The 26,934-nt window shown below is 44.4% G+C and overlaps 2 protein-coding genes and 1 long non-coding RNA gene across 7 annotated transcripts in view; 1 reads left to right on the forward strand and 2 right to left on the reverse strand.

Moving 5' to 3' along the window:
* Nucleotides 1–122: 122 nt before the first annotated feature.
* Nucleotides 123–19,518, reverse strand: SLC10A1 (solute carrier family 10 (sodium/bile acid cotransporter), member 1). The gene is made up of 5 exons (XM_005877950.2): nt 18,967–19,518; nt 10,953–11,163; nt 4,687–4,865; nt 2,344–2,540; nt 123–261 (listed from the first exon to the last, which is right to left on the reverse strand). Exons 1-5 carry the CDS (start codon nt 19,320–19,322, stop codon nt 155–157), a joined length of 1,050 nt encoding a protein of 349 aa, XP_005878012.1. The 5' UTR covers nt 19,323–19,518; the 3' UTR covers nt 123–154.
* Nucleotides 4,951–6,709, reverse strand: LOC106728110. Its single transcript, XR_001364361.1, has 2 exons — nt 6,189–6,709; nt 4,951–5,491 (listed from the first exon to the last, which is right to left on the reverse strand). It is a non-coding gene; the product is annotated as an uncharacterized LOC106728110 (long non-coding RNA).
* Nucleotides 15,088–26,934, forward strand: part of SMOC1 (SPARC related modular calcium binding 1) — a 218,000-nt gene continuing 206,153 nt past the window's right edge. For 3 of the 5 annotated variants that reach the window (XM_005877945.2, XM_005877948.2, XM_005877949.2), the window contains exon 1: nt 15,089–15,458. In XM_005877945.2, coding sequence (XP_005878007.1) covers nt 15,321–15,458 — 138 coding nt within the window. In that variant the 5' untranslated portion in view covers nt 15,089–15,320. Of the gene's footprint in view, nt 15,459–26,934 lie in introns of all 5 variants that reach the window. The other 2 variants (XM_005877946.2, XM_005877947.2) reach the window with 2 other exon arrangements.

A 26,934-nucleotide genomic window follows, 5' to 3' on the forward strand; every position in this document is an offset into this window, starting at 1 on the left:
AAGACTCTTGATGCTGCTGATAGTTTCTGCTGGAAATGTTGGAGACAGACTCAGTCACTGCTAGTGCGTTCCTTTCATCTTTCTGCTTTCTCTGTAGTTTACCACTTTTCTTCTGAATTGTCTTCTGACCTGAATCCAGGTCACTGGGGGAAGGCTAGGCTGTGTAAGGCGGGGGACACTCCTCTTTATGGGTGCCATTTCCCAGAGCCGCTGGAAAGGTTTCTTCAGTTGTGGCAGCTTTGTAGATCATTTTTGTTTTATCTGTCAAGTTGAAAAGAGTTATGGGTGGGGTAGGAGAATGAGAGAATAGTAAATATAAAGCTTGTTCAATCTGGAAGACAAAACCATTTTACCCCTAGGGTAGGCTCTGTTTTTTTCATCTCTTGACCATCTCTCCTCCCATGTTTTAATTCTGAGAAAGGATTTGCTTTTCCTCAACATACCTAACGGTAATACTAGTCACAAAAGGTCTAATTAGCAGAATACTGACTCTCTGGGACTCCATGTCCAACTTCGTTGTACATGCAATTCAATAGGGGAGTTGAATTTAAGCAAAGTTGTTGACTGCATTTGGGGAGCAAGCAGCGGTCAGGGAGAAAAGAACTTTAGGGAAGTCTTCTAAGGTGGGTTCCCATGCCTCTCCCTTCCCCCATTTGGTTTAGTCTACATTTCCAGGCTGCATGGCTGTCGTGAGGAGCTGTGAAGATAGGGTCTACCTTTCTGGTTCTCCCATCTCTGTAGAAGGGTACAGATATCAAAACCATTAAAACTTGGCAGATTCTTCATCCTGAGTACTGCTGCTTGGGTCCTTATGGTCCATTAGGTCCAAAAGTAAGGTGCTTTCACATAGTTTTGTCCTAGGGGTCTTCTGAAGTGCATTGTGAGTGAAGTTCATTTTAGGTCTTGAGAGCCAAATACCCATACTTAGAGCATGGCCCCATGAGGGCACTCCGGACCTTTCTGGAACTAAGACTGGGAACCTGATGGGTTGTTGTAGAAACTCTTCTTCCCTCTTGCATTTTTTTGGTAAGAGGGTGGAGACTTCAGGGGCAACAGATTTCTGAGTTGCTCTTGGATAAGCATCAAACTAGATTTTCTACAGCTCTACTATAGTTCGAACCAAAACTTATAAAATGGTTCTGAAGTATAATCCTCTATTTCTTTTTGACTGCTTGATACCAAGATTGCATCTTAGTTCATTGTAAATCTGCATTTGCCTACTATAAGATAATTTCACCAGGGAAGCTGCATCTTTCTTTTAGGGTGTAAACCAGTCCCCTGGGCCTAGAAAAGGTTTTGAAGGGGCCCTCAATTAAATTCGTGGGAATAAGAGAGTTGAGGGTTTGAGTGATTATGAATATACTGATGTTTAGAATATAAAATACTGAAATGTTATCAAGTAAGGTTGTTTCCTGGTTTGGAAAAAAAGATGTAGGGTTAAAGTCTACTTTGAGGAAGGGACTCTGAGCTTTCTTGAGTTTTGATTATGTTTGGAAGAGAATGAAATGATCTGAGCCTCTTAGAAAATAGGTGCTAATTGGCTAGGAAGTTATTAATCCAGTAGTAATCAGATTAAGGTATAAAGCAAATCAGACCAGATTGTGAAAGCGATTGTTCAGTAAGCTTACTTAAGTTTTCTTTACTGTGTAACCAGAATTGGGATCCTCTGTTTTGGATTCAGGGTTATGAGGCTGCATTACTTGAATGCTTTCCCTCCTGTAGGGGTGCCAGTGGTGCTGGGACTCTGACCTGGTTCTAAGACATGAGAACCTACAGTCCAAATTTCCTGAACTCTTGTGAATAGGGCCTTTCACAGAACTGACGTCTCACAACTATCTGTTGGCCAAAATGGTTCTGTCCTGTGTTCTCATCCTGAGCCCTATACATGATTTCCTCAGTGAAAGCAGCCCAAATTACCCATGAGGCAAACTCCACCCAAAACTGCAGTGAGTGAAGTAGCCTTGGCTCTTTGAGGCCCTTCGTACTTTTTTTTATATATACATTTTTATTGATTTCATTGATTTCAGAGAGGAAGGAAGAGGGAGAGAGAGAAACATCAGTGATGAGAGAGAATCATTGATTGGCTGCCTCCTGCATGCCCCCCACTGGGGATCGAGCTTGCAACCCAGGCATGTGCCCTTGACCGAAATCGAACCCAGGACCCTTCAGTCCGCAGGCCGACGCTCTATCCACCAAGCCAAACAGGCTAAGGCCCCTTCGTACTTCTTGTTGCTACCTGGTTTCTAGTGACTTGATAGTTACAGCCCCATCTAACAGGTCCTTGCCGGAAGCTTGTTTTTCTCCAATATGTGAGATCTCCAAGGGGAATAATTCAGTACTCACCGTTGGAAGGCTTGATTTTCTCATAGCACCGAAAGATGACAATGAGGAGAAGCCCCTCTCCAAGCTGGCAAATCATGTAGAGGAGAGGAAAGAAGAAAAGTGGTCCGATGACTTCAGGGGGGAAGGTCACATTGAGGATGGTGGAGCAGAGTTGAATATTTTGGCATCCAGTCTCCATGCTGACAGTGCGCCTGCATCTGTGTAGGTTACAAAACAACCACCCCGTATGCCCTCACGGAAGAGGCATGAGTGTACAGCCTCACTTCCCTATCTTCTCCCCCCAGATACTCTAACAGTCTGAGACAGGAAGTGTGCCAGGGAGTGGAGTGCACATGGTTTCAGGAAAAGGGGAGTCGACACATGTTAAAATCACCAATCCAGCCTTGTGGAAGTGGGTTCATGAAGGGAGTGTTTATGAGATCACTTTTTATTGTCTTGGAAATGGATGATTTGTCCACTTTTGTAGGGTTACTAAATTAAAATTTGGAGAAATGTCCAGTTGGTGAGGGAGGAAAGGAAGGTGTGAGCCAGTATCAATCATTGGCTTGTTATATTGGACTTACAGGACAATTGAAATTTTTAACATATAGTAGAGGATTGAAATACCTGAAGATCTTGTCCTGTTCCCAAGTTTCTGGCTTTGCTACCTTTAACTCTAAAACGTGATGATTAAAAAAATATACTTGATTCAGCCACATTTATCTATCATTGGAATACAATCTCAGCTTTGCTTCCCATTTTATGAATTAAAGAATGGGATGTTTACATTTAATAAATGTACATTTAATTCATTGAATTGTAATTAATGTATTAAAATAATTGTTATTCACTAAAACCCCTGAGAGCTGTCTCAGCATATGAGGAAGACTGCTCTGGCGGTACTTGATGCTGTGATGTTGGGGCCGTATATGATCCATACCACTCTGTCGTGAAAGTTGACGTCAAGTAGTCATTGGCAGTCTTTTGACTCTACTGTATCACCATGTGTTATATCCTGTACTAATTTGGTCTTTATTAGCATGTTTTTTTAAAATGGATGATTATTTTTAAAAATTATGTAAAATTTTTTATTTTTAATTACAATTGATATTCATTATTTTATTCTAGAGGCCTGGTGCACGAAAATTTGTGCACTCAGGGGGTCCCTCAGCCCGGACTGTGCCCTCATGCAGTCCAGGACCCCTTGGGGGATGTCCAATTGACGGCTTAGGCCTGCTCCCCTAAGCACTGCCGGAAAGGCTCCCTCCACTGCTGCTGCGCTGGCCAGCCATGAGCTGGCTTCTGGCTGAGCAGCGCTCCCCCTGTGGCAGCGCACTGACCACCAGGGGGCAGCTCCTGCATTTAACGTGTGCCCCCTGGTGGTCAGTGCACATCATAGCGACTGGTTGTTCTCAGCTGTTAGGGTCAATTTGCAGCATATTACCTTATTATATAGGAGGATTAGTTTCAGGTGTACAGCATAGTGGTTAGAGAATTATATAATTTACAAAGTGATCCCCTGATAATTTTAGTACTCACCTGGCCCCATATATAGTTACTGCAATATTATTGACTATATTCGTTATGCTATACTTTACATCCCTGTGACTATTTTGTAACTACCAATTTGTACTTCTTAATCCTTTTACCCTTTTTACCCAGCTCCCCAACCCCACCTCCTACTGGGAACTCCCAACTTGTTTTTTGTATGAATAATTATTTTAAAATTATATTTTTAAAACACAAGTTTTTTGAGGTGGGGGCGGGAGTGCTAGGGTGCTACTAATGTAAATTCCTGCATAAACATTTGTCTACTATGCTTGAAAAGAGCAAAAGTTCTGGACATGCACTGCTTTGTATAGACAGGGTGCCTGATGTTCCCATTCCAGGCTTTCAAAGTTATCTATTCCCTTAAAGTAGCAGCTGTTTGTGAATTGGATTAGACTCTAGCCGAGGTCCCAGCTACGTCAGCAGAGCTGTCACTTGATGGTGTTCTTGTCAAAGGAAAAAAGGAGGAAATGTGGAAGAGGAAGAATATGATCAACATTTGTCATAATGGCACAGAGATACCCCAGTGTCATTAGCTACCAGGGAGTTGGGCAGGAGATGGAATCTAGCCTCTGGAGGGAGCCATGAGTTGCTGCTCTTGGATGATTAGAGAGATGCCGTTGGTCTTTGGATTAATGTTTCTAACCCATTCAATACCTTCCCAATATTTCAGTCTAAAGTCCCTTGTTCAGTTGATGCATTTGAACATATTGCTGGCGAAATGCCTTCCGCAGGCCTCAGATCTCCTCATCCTTTTCCTGAGAGACCAGGACAAGAATGAGGCCCACAGAACAGTGAGACTAAAGTAATACCTACTGTTCATTGAGGCGGAAGACAGCAGAGAGAACGTAGCCTAGCAGGAAGCCGATGAAGGGCATCAAGGAGGAGGTGGCCCACAGGTGGGGTGTCATGACAAACATGATGCTCTTGCCCACGTTGATGACAGAGAGCACTGTGATGGCCACACTGAGCAAAAGCATGATGACCATTCCTCCCTGTGAATGAGGACGAGAAAAGGCCATTAGAGGGGGGGTGGGGATAGGGAGAAGCAGAGAGTAATGGTGAAGCCCAAGTGGGCACTGGAGGTGAAAGACATTTTAATTTTTAAAAATTGGTATTCGAAGTGGGAGGGAATACAAAGACCTTTATTTTCCATGTTTTTGGGATTCTTTTCAGTAGCTAGGAAGCTTCTTGGAGGACAGAGACCCAATTAACACTTGTTACTAAAGACTAAGCCAAGTGCAGCATCTGTTGACATCTCTGGATAGCAGATTTTCAGTAAGTGGCTCTGAAGGAATGAGACTGTTCAGTCCTCCTGCAAAGTGGTTCTTGTAAATTAAAAATTCTTTTGCAAAGTCATTAACTGCTTGTGTACACAATCCAACAATACTGCCATTGCTCCAAATAGTTTGGAACTTAATCGATGTTATTCTTAGAACCTGTCCTACTTGTCTCAAATACCTCCTTTATGGGTAAGGACCTCATACATTCTAGGATGAATTTGACTCTTGGAAGTTGCCAAGAATCATTTGAAGTGAACCTGGTAAGCAAATTGGGTGATCAAGCCAGGTAATGTGGGTTTAGATCCCAAATGTAAAGAGACGTGCCTTTCTTGAGTGACCTGCAAATTGGTTACAAAAGGAAGTTTCAGAAATATCTTGGGTAATAATGGCATCATAGAAACAATGCAGGTGTCCACCTTATCCCAGGCAAGTGCTGTGAAAGCAACATTTATTGCCCTTAATAATTACTATTAAATACGTTAATATTCAATATGAAAGCAATGTTGAGTTTTATTACAAATTTTTTATAGTTGCATCTTAATACAATTTTCAATTTTCAATAGATTTATAATGAATTTACAATGTTAAGATTTTTCAGCAGGTGACATAGGATGCAAACTTTCAAAGTGCATTTTCTTGTTTGCATTATGGAGAAAGACACACTCCAAATGATAAAATATATGCACAGATTTAACGCTCTTGGTCTTGCTCATTGTTTAGTAAAGATATATAAGTATATACACATAGCAAATGTAATGATTATATGTGTTGGTTCAGTTTTCAGTTCATTCACATGTGTAATATTTGATATCCCTAGTACCATTTTAAAAAATAGTCGTAAATTATAACACAGAAGTTGCCATTTTAACTATTTTTTTAGTGTACAATTCAGTGGCACTACTTAGATCCACAAGGTTGTCTTGGTAGCATTTTAAAATTTATTTTCCTCAAATTTCAGCTGCAGTTTTGCATTTCTATGTTTTTTAAATCCATATTCCAACTGATGTGGTCATATAAAATATCACCTGTACTAACCAGTTCCTATCCCAGGATAGGAAGGAATTTCACAGATTTCATCAATAACCACATGCTTCAGATTTTATTACATGACTTCACTGATGAGCTGTTCATTTGCTCTTGCAGTTTGAATTTTTTCTCTTTTTGGATTCCTGTCCTTTGTTGCTTTCTACCGAATGACCAAATAGTTTTTGACCCCATCAAAAGAGTGCAGTGGATAATGGGAGGGGCAGGGCATCGGGCTATAGGAATTGCCCCATGAATCCGGCAGACCTTTTTCTCTGTGGGCATTTACTCTCGTGCTCTCACTCGCTCGGTCTCCCACTCTTGGAGGCTGCAGAGTGGTTACGAGTATAGACGTTGCTGTGATCCTGGTGTGGAAACTGCTTCAGCTGGTTTCACGATGTGTAAACTTCAATGAGTCACTCAACCTCTCTGACCTGCCATATCAAAACCATTCACTAAACTGTAGCTCCTACTATTACTCACTAGAGGCCCAGTGCATGAAATTCATGCACGGGTAGAGTTCCTAGGCCTGGCCGGTGGGTGATCCAGCTGCTGGCTGCCGGCCGGGGCCTTCCTTCGTTCCGTGCCGCCCCCTGGTCAGTGCACGTCATAGTGAGTGATTGAACTCCCGGTCTCCCAGTCTCCCAGTCGAACTCCTGAGGGGACACTTTGCATATTAGCCTTTTATATATAGAGATAGGTAAAGGAGAAGAGATTCACATCCCAAAGTTTCCTGTCACAGTCCTGCCATCTGTGGAAATCTCATGGCCACAACTACCTGCTTCACCTGGTTTTTGTACCACCTGTCTGCACTGCCCTCTCATGAGTGATTGAGACTGTGATGAGTGTCCATTCATGGGCAGCCAATGTCATCAGCTTGACCCAGGAGATGACCTGGCCCAACCTATTCCCACAGAGGTGGCCTACACATGCTGGTGAATGACCCAACTAGTCGCATCCTCTCCTTTTGGGAGATTTCAGAATTACAGAGAAGCAGGAGCAGATGCAAGTATTAAAGACACAGGCCTGGGGGCAGCAGAAGCCACAAGTTGGCAGAAGCTATGTGACCAAAGGGGTCAGGTTAGTTCATCAGTAGCAGCAGGTATGGCAAAAGCAGAGGTAGAGTGGCTGAGTCAATGTAATGGCTGGACCCTTTTTAAAAGAGTGGTGGAAGGCTTATGGTAAAACTGGCTCCTGGTCATGTTGTGCAACCTTCTAACCACGCAGCCTTGAATAAACCCTTGCATGGATAAGGCAAAGTGCTACTTGAATTGCCTTTCTAAACAGGGCGTCCCTGAACTTGTATATTGGCATATCAATGACCTCCCACTAGGAAATGCAACTGGTTGAACAGAGTTTGAGCAATACCTTCTGCCAGAGCCAGTTTTTAGGAGTTAACTTTCGTTTGGAAATCTCTCGGACAGTGGTTCTCAACCTTCCTAATGCCGTGACCCTTTAATACAGTTCCTCATGTTGTGGTGACCCCCAACCATAAAATTATTTTTGTTGCTACTTCATAACTGTAATTTTGCTACTGTTAGGAATCGTAATGTAAATATCTGATATGCAGGATGTATTTTCATTGTTACAAATTGAACATAATTAAAGCATAGTGATTAATCACAAAAACAATATGTAATTATGTATGTGTTTTCCGATGGTCTTAGGCGACCCCTGTGAAAGGGTCGTTCGACCCCCAAAGGGGTCTCGACCCACAGGTTGAGAACAGCTGCTCTAGGAGGATTAAGTGTGCAAAGCCACTGGGATGATTGTTGGCTCATTTTTCAGTGCATAACTCATTATAGTTTATGGAACAGGGAGATGAAGGAGCCATAAAAGCAAGCCTTTGCCTTGTGACCACACATTTGTCTGCATCTTCACAGGCGTGAGTGCTGTTTGGGAGTATTTGATAAATGGAGCCACTGACCTCTGGTGGTTAAACCCTGGGGTTCAGCTGCGGTAAATTGGGTCTAATGTACACCTGTGCTTTATAGATCACCTTTTATGCCAGTGGTTCTCAACCTTGGCTGCACATTAGAATCACCTGGGAATCTTTTTAAAATCCTGATTTCTGGGCCTCATCCTCCAGAAATTCTGTTTCTTTGTTATGGGGTGGGGCCACAACATTAGTAACAAAGAAACAGAATTTCCGGAGGATGAGGCCCAGAAATCAGGATTTTAAAAAGATTCCCAGGTGATTCTAATGTGCAGCCAAGGTTGAGAACCCTAGCTAGCCGCTAGGGTCTTTCTCCTTGAGGAGCTCAAGGTGAGGGTAATAAACACACAGGTGCTTATAGCACAGTATGATAAATGCTGCAAGGACCCAGTGTTGGGTGCTATGGAAGTAAATAGGACCAGAATTCTACTCAGGCTTGTGAGCTAAGGAAGACTTCCTGGGGAGATGCCATTTGTGTTGAGACATGAAGGGTGAGTGGGTGTGAGCCCAGTGAAAGGTGATGTGTGAGGGGGACTTGGAGAGGAGAGGAGTGTCCAGGTGGAGGGAAGGACATGTGCAAAGAAAAAAGCTGAGACTGGGGAGGTCAGTTGAGACCAAATCAAGAAAGGCCTGAGGAGCCACAGTAAGGAGTTTAAACTTCATTCTGGGGGAGAGTAAGGAACCAATGAGGGCCTTTAAGCAGTGGTGACATGATGACGTTTGAACTTTCCACCCTCAGTGTAAGAATGGGTCAGAGAGCCAGGTTAAAGGTTATTTCAGTTGTCTAGTGAGAGAGGATAGAGGCCAGAATGAAGACAGTGGATTAGGATGGGAGGAATGAATGGATTAGAAAAGCAGGTGGAATCACTGATTAGCCTGAGTGAGGGGGAGGGGGGAGGGGACGCTGAGAACTTTCCAGTTTCTGGCTCAGGCAGTTGGGCATGTTGAATGGAATGCTGTTCATTGGGGTAATCACAGGGGGTGGAGGGGAGGAGCCGGCTTGGGGTGGAGATGCTTTTAATTGAAGACATACTGAGTTTTAAAAGCATATTAATGTAGAAAGGTTTGGCAGTTCATTGTATCAATGCTGATTGTGAAGAACTAACTCAGAGATGTTCTGGAAATGAGAGCCTGATGGGGGAGCGGTGGAGGTGGGGGACATGATCAATAAAAGGAGGTCTCTCAGAAGCAAGGGTGGAGAGAATGGAAGATGTCAAGAGTGAAGTAGGGTGTCTTTCAACAGGCAGGAAGGGAGCTGTAGCACAGTAACAGGACTGGGTCAGGACAAGGGCAAAAACTACTCTTGACAATGATAGTGTGAGAATCAAATAACCCTGAAAACCTGAATTGCAGCCTTTAAAATATATATATATATATATATATATATATATGCACATACATATACATATATATTCCAGAAAGGAAGGGAGAGAGAGAGAGAGATAGAAACATCAATGATGAGAGAGAATCATTGATCAGCTGCCTCCTGCACACCCCTTACTGGGGATTGAACCCACAACCCGGGCATGTGTCCTTGGCTGGGATCAAACCTGGGACCTTTCAGTCCACAGGCCGATGCTCTATCCACTGAACCCAACCGGCTAGGGCTGAATTACAGATCTTTTATCTCAGGGCTCAAGCAGCTGCTAAGCCTTGGCTTCCAGGTACCATGCTGTGTAGACTGGCCCGAGGGCAAAGAAACAGGGCAGGACAAACAGGCCCTCAGAATGTTGGAGGCAGAGCCCTTCCCAAGGACAAGTGATGAGCAGTGAGCCTGAGGGGAGACTGACAGAGACTGAGCTCTGAGGTCATGAAAGTTGGCAGAGGGACCCTGGTAGCCCTCCAAGAGTCTGATTCTTCCAAGGACAGGGCAGTGGCATGATGCCCTGTCTGTGACCACAGTGCGACCCCAAACCCTCTCCTCCCATCCTGCTCCTGAAATGGCTGGGAGTGTGAACACACCTCTTCCCCTGGGTTTTACCCCTCTGGCTTCTTGACCAGTCAGCCAAGTTTGCCCTCAGTCCCCTCTGAACTCAGGCTTGTGTTCAGGCTTGTCCCAGGCTTACCCAAGTCTCATCCTTTCTTCATGGTCTGGCTCAAGACTGTCCCCTCCAGGAGGCCTTCTGTGACTACCCAGCCCTCACTAACCTCACCTTGCACTCTGCCAATGCTTGATTGTGCACTGTGTTGGGTCTTGTTTCTCATGTGCTATTTTACTTTCTGCAATAAACTCTTTGAGAACAGTGAATCCTCAGACAGTGTAGGAGAAAAATTAGAATTAGTAGGTGCATAATAAAAATTTAATTTTATTATTAAAATTCTATACAATAAAAGGCCAGCGACCATAACGGTGTAATGACTAGAACGACTGATCGACCAGTCACTATGAGGTGCATTGACCACCTCTCGGTCCCTCCCCAAAACCCGCAGGCTCCGATTGCTGGATGGCCAATGGGGAACCACGGGGAACTTGGGTGGGTGGCAGCGGGGCGGGACTGGGGACTGGCGAGCAGGCGGAAGATGGCCCTGATCGCAGGCTAGGCCTAGGGACCCTACCCACACACGATTTCATGTGCTGGGCTTCTAGTAATGAGTATAAAATACCTTATAGTGTGTGTGGTGTTTTTCTTTTTCCTCCTGACTTTTTGAAAGTATTCTCAGGGGACATGGCAATCCCATGATGTAGGTGTCCTAATAGTAGGTCTTTAAAAAAACACCCCAAACCCACAAAAAAAACAAGGAACAAAACCAACACAGAAAAAACCCAAATGACTTGCCTCAAGCCATCCCCTGAGAGGATAGCAGCATTCTTGCTCCCTGCCCTGCCCCCACGCTCTTACCTTGGTGACATAGCGTACGTATTGTGGCCTTTTGGCGTTGAGGAAGATGCCTATGGTGCAAGGAATGAGAATCATGATCAGTGACAGCACAATGCCTCCATAGGGCACCTTGTCCTTCAGGTCCCCATCATAGATCCCCCTGGAGTAAACATACAGGAGGAGGGGCATCATGCCCAGGGCAATGAAGGTGGAACAGGTGGTCATCACGATGCTGGATGGGAGACAAGAAGAGTGCAGAGAGAAAGCCCATTAATATAGGCTCTTTTGGTGAGTGCTGGCGACGTACCAGACACTGCTAAGCACTTCACACACACTGCTTCCTTTCCTGTTCCCGGTAGCCTGAGGAGTAAGCCTGCCAGCTCCCTTTCGCTGATGAGGAAGCTGGGGACCAGAGGAGTGGTAACTTGTCCAGGATTGTGCAGGTAGTAAAGGCTGAGACAGGATTTGTACCCAGGTCTGTCCAGCTGCTTCACTCCTGTGCTTCCTTATGGAAGGAGCGTTCTGAGCTCCTTTGTAACAGAACTCTTTTTGCTCTGAGCACTTGCCCTAGGCACAGCCCATTCAGAAGAAAGTTAACCGTGTGACTTTATCACTCTGACTTTATCCCATTGGATCACAGAATAGTACCCGACCCACAGTCGTGTCTGTCTCAGAGCCTAGGGATGCCTGGACACAATGGCTGTGTCCAACTGGGATAACAAGGATTAACTACATCAAGAACATTTTCTCTCTTGGAGATTCTGAATATGAGACACAGTGATAGAACCCTGGGTCTTGGAGAGGGGGTGTCATTGGAGGGATGGTCAGGCAGAAGCCAAAAACATGTGAAGAAAAAGTAAACAGAGGCCATGATTAGAAGGACAATAAGAAATAGCAGCAAAGCTGTAGAAACAGAATAAATGGAGGACCTAATGTGGAGCAATAGCTACCCATTGCTGAGTGAGTGACCAGATAACCTGCCCATCAGACCTGCTTTGCATCTTGATTGCAGTTCTAGTCCCCAACACTGATAATTCTCATGTTATTTGCTTTCTGTTTTATCCTTACATTATTTAAGATAACTTGAGTGTGAGTCTCAGAGCCTGAATAATACATCCTCCCAGCTCTAATTTGTATCCTAATTGTCCTATTACCATTTCCATGTGGAATGTAATACATGTTAGTCCCAGGACCCTGTGTAGGCACAGGCCTTCCAGAAAGACCAGCTGAGAGAATAAAGCTGGTAGGAAGCATTCTTGGATTTGGGGATTCTGACCTTATACTATGTGGCTTTGACTTCCATTCTAGTGGGAAGATTGGGGAGGTGGGTGGATGGAGAAGGCTTGACAAGACCTCAGGAAAATCACAGTAAGGGTGTATCCCTCCTCTCCACAGCCCTATCCTCATCTTCATTGTGTCCATACAGGTGAACTATGGCTTAAATGAACATCAAGTACAGCCTAGTCCAAATGGTCCAGAGTGTAGCCATCAAGAACAGCAGCAGGGGGAGGCATCACAGGGACAAGAAGCTGTCAGAGGTGAGCAGAGACCCTAAAGAATCCTATGGGCTGAATAATGGGAAAACCCTCCCTTAAGAACATAAGAACATGTGTGAGCATGTAAGAAAGTAAGGGAGGTTTCCAGGGATCAGACACAAAGAATGCAAAGTAAAGTGCCTTCATTTAAAGTTATTGATAGGTCCTGCAGCTTTAAGCAAGGTGAGGTACATGCTAAGGCAATTTTACCATGGACTGATACAAACAGCAGTTAAGTTCCCACAGCATCTCATCAGTGTTTTAATGAAACAATGTTGACTGAAATGAAGCCGGGGTCAAGTGTTAGTTGTGATAATATGGAAGTTTAGGTTTTAACGCCCAACGGAGGGATCAGAATTGATATCTTAGGCTTCTGAAAAGAGGAGAGTTGAAACTGGAAAAACAAAACATCTAATTATCTCATGGGTCAAATATGAAATAATGAAAAAGATAATATTTGGGACAGAATAATAATATAATGCATATTCAAAAACATGGGGGAGATGATCTTGGATTAGGCAATAGTTTCTTAGATATGACACCGAAAGCACAAACAACCAAAGAAAAAACATAAATGTGACTTCATCAAAATTAAAACCTTGGTCCTGGCTGGTGTGGCTCAGTTGGCTAGAGCCTCGTCCCATACCCGGAAGGGTGGCGGGTTTGATTCTCGGTCAGGGCACATACCTGGGTTGCGTGTTTGATCTCCAGTGTGTGTGTGTGTGTGTGGGGGGGCATGCAGGAGGCAGCCAATCTAGGGTAAGCTCTCACATTGATGTTCCTCCCTTCTTCCTTCCTCTGTCTCTAAAAAACCCCAACAAACTATTCTTTTTTTTTTTTAAAGAATGGTTTAACATAAGATAATCTATTATCAAATTAAAAAAAATGGTATGATCATTTTATAGGCAGAAAAGTGTCACTCAACAAAATTCAGTGTTCATACATGATAAAAATTAGCACACTAAGCAACAGAATGGAAATTCCTGAACCTGAAAAGGGTTATCTATAAAAAATCTACAGGAAACAGTAAAGTTAATGGTGAAAAATTAGATGAATAGCAGTATTATCAACTTTGTTGTAAATTATACTATATATGGGTCTTTGCTAGCACAGCAAAACAAGAAATAGGAAAGGTATAGAGATGGGAAAGGAAGAAATTAAATTTTCATTATATGCCAATGATAGGGCTGTCTACAGAGGAAATCCAAGTGAATTTCAATTATAACTAGTAAATAAGAGAATCCATGTAATTCTGAATACATTACTAATATAAAAAATTCTATTGTCTTGATCTAGTAGGAAAAAGAATCATATGATTTTTTAAAAAGGTGCCATTTATGATCACAAAACTATAAAATATTTAGAAATGAATAAAAAAGATGCAAGATCTTTAAGGGATGAATTATAAAACTTCATAGAAAGGTATAAAATAAGGCCTAAGTCTACACTATTTCTATGGATGAGAAGACTCAATATTAGAAATATGGCCTCTACATTTATTTATAAATTTAATGCAAATTTAACCAAAATTCCAGCAACATTTTTTGTAGACTTGAGAGCTAATCCCAAAATTCAAGTGTAACAGTAAAGGGTCATGAATTAGCTGGTGTAATTTTCAAAAACAAGGAAGGGGGAACTTACCTTTCAGAAATCAAGATTTATTATAAAGTCATAATTAAGAAAATGTGATATTGTGCAAGGATAGTCACATAGACCAATAGAAGAGAAGAGAGATCCCAGACACAAACCCATGCATATTTGTGAGTTTCATCTGTGGGAGAGATGGCATTACAAATTACTGGAGAAAAATTAACTCAGTGGTACTGGGAATTTTCTCTATAATATAGAAAAGAAAATAAGATCACAGTGTGCATTATAAGTTTTAGGTCAACTGAAGATCTCCATGTGAAAAGTAAAACTTTAAAACTTTTCAAAGAAAATTTAGGGGAATATCTTCATGACCTTGAGGGTAATAAAAGACTTCCTAAAGAAACCCCAAAAACATAAACTGTCAAGAAAAAACGTTGGCAAATTTGATTGAATTAAAATAAGCAGTCTGTGTTATAAGGCATTATTATCGAAGTATAAAGACAAGCTCCAAACTGTAGTAGACTGTGGCAACATATAAAAACAATATAAACTACAAATTAGTGAGGAAAAACACAATAGTCCCATAAAAAAAAATTGGCAAAGGATATATTTCCCGAAGAGGACACCCAAATGGCCAATAAATATTTGAAAAGGTACTATATCTCCCATGAAATTAAAAAAAAATTAAAACCACTGTGACCCCTTTTAGTCTCACCAGATGGCAAAAATGGAAAAGTCTGACAATTCCAAATACGGAGGAAAACATAGAAAAAATGCAACTACTTTAGAGAGAGTTTGTAGAAGATGTGTGAACCCCATGACCCGCCGCCTGCTTTGGTTATATACCCTCTCACACGTGAGCACTGGGGCACATGCACAAGGCCGGTCACAGCAACAACACGTGAAGTCCACATGAATGTCCGACAGCAGGAGAACAGATAAATACAAGCACACTACACGGCAGTTCAAATGCACAAAGGAGCTATTTAATTTCTATGCCTTTATCTCAAAAAAAGCAGGTTGTCAAATGACTTGGGTAGTAGGATAGTGTTTGTAGGACATTGAAAACAGGCAAACACAACAGTGTATCTTGCTTATGGATCAGTACCTAAGTAGTAACAGTATAAATGATACTACGGTAGTGCTGAATTCTGGGAGGTGCTTCCTGTGGGGTGGGGACAAGGAGAAGAGACTGGGGCGGGCACACGGTGCTAGCTATTGATCTCTCTTAGGAGAAAGGCCACACACTGGCCGGCTTGTTTGGATGTCCTTGGGCAGAGGCGTCATGCTTACTTTGGCCGGCGCGTCAGGAGCTCTGGAATTTGCTCTGGGACTTGGTGTGCTTTGTGCATGCAGGAGTGTGGGAACAGACTGTACACCTTCAGGTACCTCCTCCACATGGGTAAGTGCTGGACCCTGGTCAGGGACGCCCACCTCCCGATTTCCTGGAATCTGTGACTGTCGTGCTCCCCAGTTTACCTTTAAGGACAGGAATGGGGGGTGGGGTGGAGTGGGGTGGGAGCTTGACTTGACCAGGCTCCAGTTCTGAGACTGGGACCTCTTCCATAGTGACTTGCGGGCCCGGTGGCCTCTCGGGGAGCCAGGGGTCAGGGGGAAAGAGCATGTTTGGTTTTTTATTTATCCCTTTGCCTAACTTCTCGGGGCACAGCACCACCTGCTTTCCAACGCTGTGTCAGAGCTGAGGGAACTGGGAGGGGACTTGCCAGACTCTTGCGTGAAATGGAGACCTCTGGGAGCCAGGCTCATCCTGGCTGGGTTCCCTATGTCATGATGGGTAGAGCTGTGGGAATCCTTGGCTTGTGTCCATGTCTGTTGCCCCCACAGCCAGTGGCTCTGGTCTCTGCTGTGAGTAGGGTCAGAGGGAGCAGATGAACCTGAGGGGCGTGACAGGTGTTCAGAGCGGGCAGTTCCCTCTGGCCCCCTCTGACCCTGACAAGCTGGGCTCGCTTCAACTTCGAGGACATTTTCTCTTGCCTGGGGGCTGCCTGCTTTTTTTGGGAACTTGTCTAAGTGGCTGCCTGGTGGCCTAGCCTCCCTGAATGTGCCTGCCTTCCTGCAATGTGATGGTGGCCGCCCCAGACTCACTCCATCTGTGAGGCAGAGTCCCAGGAAGGAGACACCACTTTCCCACACATTCTGGGAAACCTCAGGCAAGTCTCTGAACTTCAGCTTGCTCATGACACGGTGCTTACAGGGAAGTTCACCCTGGCAGCCTTTGAGCGACACCTGGCCTCTGACTGCACAGTGTTTTTGTTTTTGTTAATCCGCACCCAGGAATATTTTTCCATTGATTTTTAGAAAGAGTGGAAGGGCCCTAACCGGTTTGGCTCAGTGGATAGAGCGTCAGCCTGCGGACTGAAGGGTCCCAGGTTCGATTCCGGTCAAGGGCATGTACCTTGGTTGCGGGCACATCCCCATTGGGGGGTGTGCAGGAGGCAGCTGATTGATGTTTCTCTCTCATCGATGTTTCTAACTCTCTATCCCTCTCCCTCTCTGTAAAAAATCAATAACATATATTTAAAAAAAATAAAAAGAAAGAGTGGAAGGGAGGAGAGACAGAGAGAGAGAAGCATCCATTGGTTGCTTCCTGCACATGCCCCGACCAGGGCCGGGGATTGAGCCTGCAACTCAGGTGTGTGCCCTTGACCAGAATTGAACCCTTGACCTTTCAGTCTGTTCATGGAGCCAAACCAGCTAAGGCAGTGGCACGGTGTTTTTAAAAATGTTTAATGAGTTGTAGAGATTTCGCATAAAAAGGGAGTTTCTACCCTCTCTTGAAAAGCAGGAAGCTGCGGGGGGTGGTGGTGGGGGTGGGTTCCTGCGCCCAGAGAGCACCCAGAGCGCCTGCACTGTTTAGGGGGACCTCCCGGCATTGTGTTCCTTTACTGCCCATGCCCGACCCTGAAGATGTCTGTTGGTCTCATTATCATAATTACACTACATGCTGCACGTTGTCCTGGAGGAACTCACATTGGAATACGAAGTCTGGTAGCGTGTGATGGTTGATGATGAGCTCATGCTCCGCCAGGGGTCTGCGGCGTGGCTTAGTGTGCACGGGAGGGGTGCCTATGGGAAGGGGCTCTCTGCTGGAAGGGGGCTGTCCAGGCAGAGCATTACCTCTTGGGGGGGCCAAGGTAGAAGTGACCATCTCCAGATGCCCAGACAGGGAGGCTGAGCAGGACAGCATCGAGGTCCCATCCCTGAGTCACTGGATGTGGGTAGGGGCTGAGGGCCTCAGACATGCAGTTGTATTGAAGAGACCTGGCCAGTGCCCTTGGGCTAAAGAGGCAGGGGTATCTGGCCACTGACACTGACATATTCCCCATTGTCCTTTACACCGGCCCGCCCTGCTCTGCGGTTCTACAGATGCAAATGTCCTCAGAGGGCCCCTTCCCTACAGCCGACTTCCCGCATCCCTTCTCAGCCAGAATTGGGATGTAGTCTGGGTTTCTTAGGACACAGAGGCTGCAGCAAGCTCTGTCCAGGGGCCAGATTAAGACTGAGGGCTTGCCTGGCTGGTGTGGCTCAGTGGTTAAGCATCGACCTATGAGCTAGGAGGTCAGGGTTCGATTCCCGGTCAGGGCATGTGCCTGGGTTGTGGGCTCGATCCCCAGTAGGGGGCATGCAGAAGGCAGCCGATCAATGATTCTCTCTCATCATTGATGTTTCCATCTCTCCCTCTCCTTCCTCTCTGAAATCAATACAAATTACAAAAAAATCATTTAAAAAAATAAAAGACTGAGGGCTTGCTTTGCAGCAGGAAGGATGTGGATTAGACAGAGGGAAGAATTTCCTCAGTGTGGTGCTCCAACGTTGGTATGTTCCCGTGGGACACTGGACAGGCCAAGCCTCTTCCTTGCCCCTCTCTTCCATAGTCTACTTCGGTGAGGGCGGAATCCTATGGGTGGAGACTCCAGAGCTCCTCAGATGGCGGGCCCTGGTAAACCCAAAGTATCATTCTCTTTTTTTCACTTAAAAATACACCCCGGCCTCACTTGGCATCACTAGGAGGGACTTCCTTCCTTGGGGGCTTTCCTTGGTAAACGTCAGCCAAGGGCAGGGTGCTGACAGACACCCAGCTGGGCTGTCTGAGTCCACTGCCCTCCCTGCTCAGTAGAGAAAAGCATCTCAACTGAGGACCCAACCAAAGGACACAGCTTGAGGTTGAGGCTTAGGTAAAAAGGCAGGAGCTTCTGCAAATGTTTCCTCAGCCAGCATAAGGGGATGCTGCTGGTCCCACTCCCGGCTCTCCCCTCCCTCACCCCCACACCAGTTGGGCTGAGGTGAGGCCCAGCATCACCTGGCCGGTGCTGGGAAACTCTTGGGTCTACCTGGTTGTGTCTTCACTTGGAAATGTTCCTGTGTCTGATGGGAGGATGGGGGAAGTTATGGGAAGACATCCCGTCTGCCTGGATAGTTGGGAGGAGCTTTGGAAATCCCTGCTTGCTCTGTAGGAATTGGAGGTGCCTATTTGGTTTCCAAGCCAAATCTTGATCTCCATGGAGATGTCTGGAACCCCCTGTCAGATCTCTGGCCTCAAAGCAGACAACTTGTCCCCCAGTGTAGGCAGGTAAAGTTCTCCAGAGGCCCCTTTGGTTTAAAACAATCCTTACACCCCACCTGAGATGCCTCTGGGAGCAGGGGGTCTCCAGGATGCCACTGGACCAGCATGGCCCCTTTGGCATGGTGCTTAAACCAAGACACTCCTCAGCTCCTGCTCCCAGCCCAGCATAAGGTCTTAACAATAAATGCTGCCACCTCGAACCCTACCATCCACCCAGTCCCCACTCATCCCCTCTCCTGTCTTTAGCCCAGATTTCCCTCATGATTGTGACACCTCCAATGTGGCCCATGTCCCCAGGCTGCTCCCTCCTCACTCCCAGTCCTACCTGAGGTTCATGTCCCCCTTCAAGGCCAGACTGAAGATGTTGGACAGGTTCCCGCCAGGGGAACAGCCGCAGATCAGGATGGCTAGTGCCTCAATATTGTTCAACCGGAAAAGCTTGCCCAGAGCAAAGGCAGTGAGGGGCATGATGCCATACTGCGCCACCACGGCGATGGCCAGCCCCTTAGGCTTCCAGAAGTGAGCCTTGATCTTGCTGAACTCCATGGTGCAGCCCAACGACAGCATCATGATGAGCAGCATGAACACCAGGATGACGCTCAGCGCCAGGTCGGTGGGGCGCTTGCCGAAGTTGGAAGGCAGGGAGAAATTGAGTGGGACCGACACATTGAGGGCCTCCATCTTCCAGCGACAGCGCAAGGCCGGGAGACCTGCACACCCTGGCTCCCTCTGCTGCTCAGTCCTGGCTGGACACCTTCGGTCACCTCCTGGGCCGAGTGTCAGGACAAGTGGAGCTGTTGTGGGTCTGATATGGTCTACTCTGGTAGGCTGTCCAGTCCAGAATGCAAATAGAAGGATTATGCAACTGGCTGTGGCCCCAAAGGGGAGAGCCTGGAGCCTTATCTGCCCGACCTGCCCTGTCTCTCCCTAATTCCTTGACCTTTCTGGGTGCCACTAACACTCCTTTGCCACTTGGCTGCTTCTGGGACCAGGGCACTTATTTCTCTCTTTTGCCCCAGATATTCTGCTCCTGGGTCCCAGTCCAGGGCCTGCACCAGTCCAAGTCCAGCCCTCTCATCCTCTGCTCGGTCTTGGATGCCTTAGGAGGGTGCCTTCCCCAGGCCCAGCGAGTCACCTCTGCTCCTAAACCCTCACTCGGGGTGAAACGAATCCAGCGGTGCCTTTCTTTCCGGACATCGGTGGCACATCCCAAGTGGTTGTGGGACAGTCTAGGGGCGGGTGTGTCACTGACCTCTAGGAAACGATGTGTCCACGACTCTTTTCCCAGGAGATGAGGTGCCCATGTCCTTCTCGCCTGTGCTGGGGAAACCCATGTCCTATCCCCCAACCTGGGTGGTAGGATCCCCGGGGAAGGACACGCTCACCTCCATAGGGAAGAGCCTGCAGGGATGGCTGAGGGGCTCTCAGGAAGGGCAGCTCTGAGGGCATCTTGGCTGTGGAGGTTTGTGTCCAGATTCGCTGGCCAGCAGCCTGGGGAGCCCCATAGCTGGGAAACTTCTGAGCAAGAAGCAGGAATGCACCGGCTTTTCCTTCCAACTTCTTGACAGCTCTACTTTTGTTCTGTGCCTGTGTGTCTCTCTCTGGCAGGGAGCCGGGCTCTGGGAAAACTGCAGCCTTGGAGAGAGAGGCGGAGACAGGCATGCCTGGGGCAGGCTCACAGAGTGTGGCCCTCTGAGCCTCCCTCCTCTCATCCCAGCCATAGGGTAGGACCTTCAGAGGGGACAAGGGACCAGTCTTCAGAAACACACTTGCCTCTTGGCTGGGTTGGAACTTACCAGGCCTGGGTGGGGTCTCATGGTTCCGTATTTGCTGAAACGGGAGATCAGGCTTTTTGTGTGGGACTCCAGAGGGCAGGGTAGCCACTGTGGGATAGAGGTGGGGACGGATTTTGAGTTGGTATGAGGAAGCGCCTAAAAATGAGTACACTCCAACAAGGCCCCAGGGGCCTTGGGAATCCTGCATTAAGGATTGGGTGGCAGGATCCTCTCCACCTGGGGCTACATGAAGAATCAGGTGGATGAGCAGTAGTCTAGGAAGTTACCTGCATCTGGCTGATGCAAGTAACTAGCCCATTTGATAATGAGTAATACACAGCATGAAATTAAATTCACTATAAAGTAAAAGAGGAAAAGAGTAGCAAAAGTTTCCAACAATTGAAGAATATTCCCCGGGAAAACATTGCCACAGAGCAAATAAAAACTGTCCAAACATTATGCCATTGAATTAAAAAAACCAACAACCTGAATGCAGTAATTACTTTCTTGAAGGAAGAAGGCAAAATAGCAATGCAAAAACACAATAAAAAATTACCATTTTTGAACCCCTAAAGGTAAATAGTTGATTCAGGTAAGGACCATCAATAGATGCTAAAACCGTTGGGTAAAAAGTAATTGAGGACGGGAGTATTCCTCTGGTGATAAAGTATCACTAGTCACCTTATAGATTAATTAATAATCACAGAGGGAAGATATGTACTTTTACATTGGCAAAACCTGGCAGTTTCTCCCCTAAGCAAGTGATTAAAGTTGGCATTCTCAATAGCATGACCACCTAAAATCACATGCCTCTTGATGGAATGCAATATGAAATACACAATATAAATATAGTAAAAAATGCTTACTCTGAATCTCATCAAGTCTTTAGACTGAACTGGCGATTTATTGGAAGTACAAGTGTTAGGAAAACAAACAAAATATAAAGAACGAATCAGAATCTAGAATATGGGACATTTTACAAAATAACTGGCATATCACCCTAGCCAGTGTCTCTCACATCGATGTTTCTCTTTCTCTGTCTCTCCCCCTCCCTTCCACTCTCCTTAAAAAAATCAATGGAAAAATATCCTCGAGTAAAGATGAATAACAAGAACAACAAAATAATAACTGACATGTTCTCTTAAACAAATAATTGTTGCAACAAAACTGGCTGTTCTACATTTCAAGAACAAAGAGACATAACCAAATGCAATGTATGGTTGGATACTGGGTTAAAAGGATATTTAAAAACATGTTGAGGAGTAATTGGGAAAATTTGAATATGGACTGTATATTGATATTGTAGATGAGATTGTGGAATTATTAGATTAGCATTGTAGTTATTTAGGACAATGTTCTCATTTTAGAAATGCAGACTGATGTCTTAATGGGTGAAGTGTCATGATGTCTGCAATTTATGTGAAAATGGTTTGGGAAAACGTGTTTGTGTATTGTGTGTGTAGAGAGAGGAAAAGCAGATGTGGCAAAATGATAACAATTGTTGAAACTGTGTGCAAGATATATGGATACTCATTGCATTATTATTCCAATATGTTGGTCAGTTTGCAATTTTTCAAAATAAAAAGTTGAAATGAAAAGGACGCAGGAAAGAGATGGTGAGATGACAGGAGGAGATGTAGCATGGCTGGAAGAACTCAGGAAAAACACCATATCAGAGTGCTAAAGATGAAATGGAAGGAATACAAATAAAAGACAATTAAGAACATCATAGCAACGGACATGGAAGAGAGACATGAGGAAGGCAAGCAAAATGGAATGGCAAAAAAGAGTTAAAAAAAAAGACTAGAGAGAAAAAGATTTAGAATCAAGGTATGCAGATTCAATAGATACATCATTGGAGCCTCCATAGAAGAAAACCAAAATGATGAAACAGGTCAAATACGAATATGATTTTCTGAAATAAAGAAGACTTTAATTTATACCATGTATTAGAAAATATTAATCCAGAAGAGTTTATCATTGAAGATGATCAATCAAGTAAAATGATCAAGTCAATTATAAGCGACAAAAACCAGGTCTTTACAGCATTCAATACCAGAAGCTGTTGGTGCAATACTTAAATGGTATTACAGGAAAAAAAAAAGTGTTACCAAGGATTTTATATCTAGCTAAATTACCTTTCAATTATAAAGACCACAGATAGTCTTGAACATGAAAGAATTTAGAGAATGTTTTTTTCTTGAGGAAACTACCAGTGGGTGAATGTCAGCCAACTAAGAATTAATTGGGAAAACTATGGAAAAAAATATCAACAGCAAAATTTGAATACATTTACTGTGGACTAACGCTAAAATGAGAGTGATTGAGAAGGATGTGAAATGATGTCACCTGACAATATGTAAACAATATACTTAAACATTGGTAGAGGAAGGAGGAAAATAGGTGAGAGGTAAAATTTACTTATTGCTCCATCTGTAATAATTGGTACGAGTTCAGTGTTCCAAAAACATTCCTCAACCAGCCAAATCTATACTAATTAAAGGGTACTATGCTAATTAGACCGGATCAACTGGTCTGATTGCCATCTAACTGCTCCGGCTGTCTGACTTCATTATGGACAAAACCACGGTGGCAGGGGCCAAGGCAGAGGCAGTTAGGGGTGATCAGGTCAGCAGGGGAACAAGCAGTTAGGGGCGAGATCAGGCTGGCATGGGGGAGCAAGCAGTTAGGGGCGAGATCAGGCTGGCAGGGGAGGGCAGGGGAGCAGTTAGGCGGCAATCAGGCTGGCAGGCAGAGGCAGTTAGGGGCGATCAGGCAGGCAGGCAGGAAAGCGGTTAGGAGCCTGTGGTCTCAGATTATGAGAGGGATGTCCGACTGCCGGTTTAGGGCCTAAACTGGCAGTTGGACATCCCCCAAGGGATCCCAGATGGGAGAGGGTGCAGACCAGGCTGTGGGACACCCCCCCTCCCTATGCATGAATTTTGTGCACTGGGCCTCTAGTAATATAATAAGCACTTTTTAAAATACAAAGATTAACTATGAGAAAGACATTATTGACTAAAGTACGGTAGAAGAGGAGAGGAAGGAACGAAGAGGAAATGTGTTTCCTTTTTTGTTGTTCACAGTAAGGAACTAATGTCTATTTGTTAAATAATAGAAAACTCAAGGTATTAGTTAAAGCTTTCATTATAAAAGAGCAAAATTGAAATCTTTTGAAATTTGAGAATTACAGCAACCAAGACAACAGACTACATAGTTTAAGCTTTTAATTATTTATTTATTTTTAAAATATATTTGATTGATTTTTTTTACAAAGAGGAAGGGTGAGGGATAGAGAGTTAGAAACATCGATGAGAGAGAAACATCGATCAGCTGCCTCCTGCACACCCCCTACTGGGGATGTGCCCGCAACCAAGGTACATGCCCTTGGCCGGAATCGAACCTGGGACCCTTCAGTCCACAGGCCGATGCTCTATCCACTGACCTAAACTGGTTAGGGCAGTTTAAGCTTTTAAAAAATGATTAAAGCAGAAAGTAACATAATGTTAATATGATAAAACTAAGGCTAACATGTGGTATATCAATAAATGTTGAAATCGATTTAGCTCATCTATTATTATTTTTTTATTCTTCTTTTTGTTGTTGTTGGGGCCAGCAGATGAGAGAGAGAGAGAGAGAGAGAGAGAGAGAGAGAGAGAGAGAAGAGAATGAGAGTTAATTCATCTATTAAAATAAAAAAGATATTCAGGCTCTTCCCAGGCAAAACCCACCTTTATACTGTATAAAGCAAATGATCCACCTAAGACAAAGTATTTTCTGAAAGGCTGAAAATAGAAGTATGTACAAAGGTATATGAAACAAATCCAAACAATAGAAAGCACAGGTCATAACCTTACTATCATATACAGTGAAAATGAAGAAAAGCACTTTATAAGGCTCAAAGATGCAAGTCACAATGAGAAAGAAAGCCTATGTACCAAATAAGAAAGCACAATATTCATAAAGCTAAAGTTACAGGAGACTCAGGGGGAAAACAGACAAGCAAATAAATGTAGGACACTTGAACTCAGCTGTAGGTCATCTGGAAAAAATGAAATGGAAATAGAAGACGAAAACATCAGAGAAGCAGATACACGTTTACAATTTCTTATTCAGAAATTTCCATAACTTTTCAAAGTTCGGAAAGGTGATATAATACATGCACTGTATATTAACTAACATTCACGTTGAGGCCCGGGGCCGTACCATGGTCAAACGCTTCAATATTTCTGCAGTGAATCACATGATGAGTAAGTAAATCAAGACAACAGATAGCCCCACACCAGTAAAGAATAAGATTTGTGCCCTAGCTGGTTTGGCTCAGTGGATAGAGCATCGGTCTGTGGATTGAAAGATACCAGGTTTGATTCCAGTCAAGGGCACATGCCCAGGATGTGGGCTCGATCCCCAATAGGGGGCGTGCAGGAAGCAGCCGATCAATGATTCACTATCATCATTGATGTTTCTATTTCTCTCTCACACTCCCTCTTTGGAATCAATAAAAAAAAAATATAAAAAAAGAATAGGGTTTGTTGTCAAAGTAATCACAAACAAACATTTAGATTTCAGAGCCTTTGGGTCGGGGAATTGCAGAATTGGGAAGGTAAAACTGTATTTGATTTCACATAGGGAAAACTTTGAACTTCTCACTGTCTTAAAAAAAAAAAAAGTGCCTGTCAGTAGGGCTTGGGTGGGTGGGATCGGTTTCAGCAGAGATGACCATTTTTCAGGGGATTCAAGTACCAAGTGGGGACCTGGACAAGGACACTAGTTGAGATTCTAGGGCAGTGATTCCCAAAGTGGGCGCTACCGCCCCCCGGTGGGCGCTGCAGCGATCCAGGGGGGCGGTGATGGCCACAGGTGCATTTGGGGGCGATGAGTAACTGCTATTAAAATTAAAAAAAAATTAATTTCCAGGGGCTGAGTAATATTTTTTCTGGAAAGGGGGCGGTAGGCCAAATAAGTTTGGGAACCACTGTTCTAGGGTTAGACCAGCTGGGGGTGGGATATGTTTGTGAAGGGGGGATGAATAGGAGGGGTTCACACAACCCTAAGCGTCATCTGTTCATATATCTCTGTTGAGATTGAGGCCAAAATGGTACTAGTTCAGCGTTCCAACATGTGGTTGGGAAATGTGCATGCTAGCTGCTACATCAGCAGAGTTAGAAAGCACACTCTTTAGTTCACTCTCAGGATTGATATCATTCCAAAACAAACATGAAATGTGCTAAAGGTGGGGTATTGAAAGAACAGCTAACATGTCCTCCCTCCTCCTACAGCTGAAGCAACAACACCCTCCCGCCCCCCGGGGTACTACTGAACTCTTCCTGTTCCACAAAACACACCTGCAAATGTCTGAACTTGATGCTGCATAGCTGGGGTCTCAGCAGGTTTTCTTTTCTTTTTTTTTTTAAAGCATTGCAAATAACACTTTATTTTTTTTAATTAAATCTTTATTGTTCAGATTATTACATTAGTTACTCTTTTTTCCCACCATAACTCCCCTCCACCCAGTTCCAACCCCACCCTCTGCCCTCACTCCCCACCCACTGTCCTCATCCATAGGTGCACGATTGTTGTCTAATCTCTTCACTCACCCCCACACCCCTTTCTCCCCCCGCCCAAGAATAGTCAGTCCATTCCCTTTCTATGTCCCTGATTCTATTACAATCACCAGTTCATCAGATTATTTATTCACTTGATTTTTAGATTCACTTGTTGATAGATGTGTATTTGTTGTTCATAATTTGTATCTTTACCTTTTTCTTCTTCTTCCTCTTCTTAAAGGATACCTTTCAGCATTTCATATAATACTGGTTTGGTGGTGATGAACTCCTTTAGCTTTTCCTTATCTGTGAAGCTCTTTATCTGACCTTCAATTCTGAATGATAGCTTTGCTGGATAAAGTAATCTTGGTTGTAGGTTCTTGCTATTCATCACTTTGAATATTTCTTGCCACTCCCTTCTGGCCTGCAAAGTTTCTGTTGAGAAATCAGCTGACAGTCGTATGGGTACTCCCTTATAGGTAACTGACTTTTTTTCTCTTGCTGCTTTTAAGATTCTCTCTTTGTCTTTTGCTCTTGGCATTTTAATTATGATGTGTCTTGGTGTGGTCCTCTTTGGATTCCTTTTGTTTGGGGTTCTCTGCGCTTCCTGGACTTGGAAGTCTATTTCTTTCACCAAGTAGGGGAAGTTTTCTGTCATTATTTCTTCAAATAGGTTTTCAATATCTTGCCCTCTCTCTTCTTCTGGCACCCCTATAATTCGGATGTTGGTACGCTTGAAGCTGTCCCAGAGGCTCCTTACACTATCTTAGTATTTTCGGATTCTTTTTTCATTTTGCTTTTCCGGTTGGGTGTTTCTCGCTTCTTCGCATTTCGAATCTTTGACTTGATTCTTGCGACCCTCTGGTCTGCTGTTGGGAGTCTGTATAATATTCTTTATTTCAGTCAGTGTATGCTTACTTTCTAGATGGTCCTTTATCACACCATCGAGGGTCTCATTAGATTTCCTGTACA

The sequence above is a fragment of the Myotis brandtii genome, unplaced genomic scaffold, assembly GCF_000412655.1.
Source record: "Myotis brandtii unplaced genomic scaffold, ASM41265v1 scaffold536, whole genome shotgun sequence".
Taxonomy (NCBI): Eukaryota; Metazoa; Chordata; class Mammalia; order Chiroptera; family Vespertilionidae; genus Myotis; species Myotis brandtii.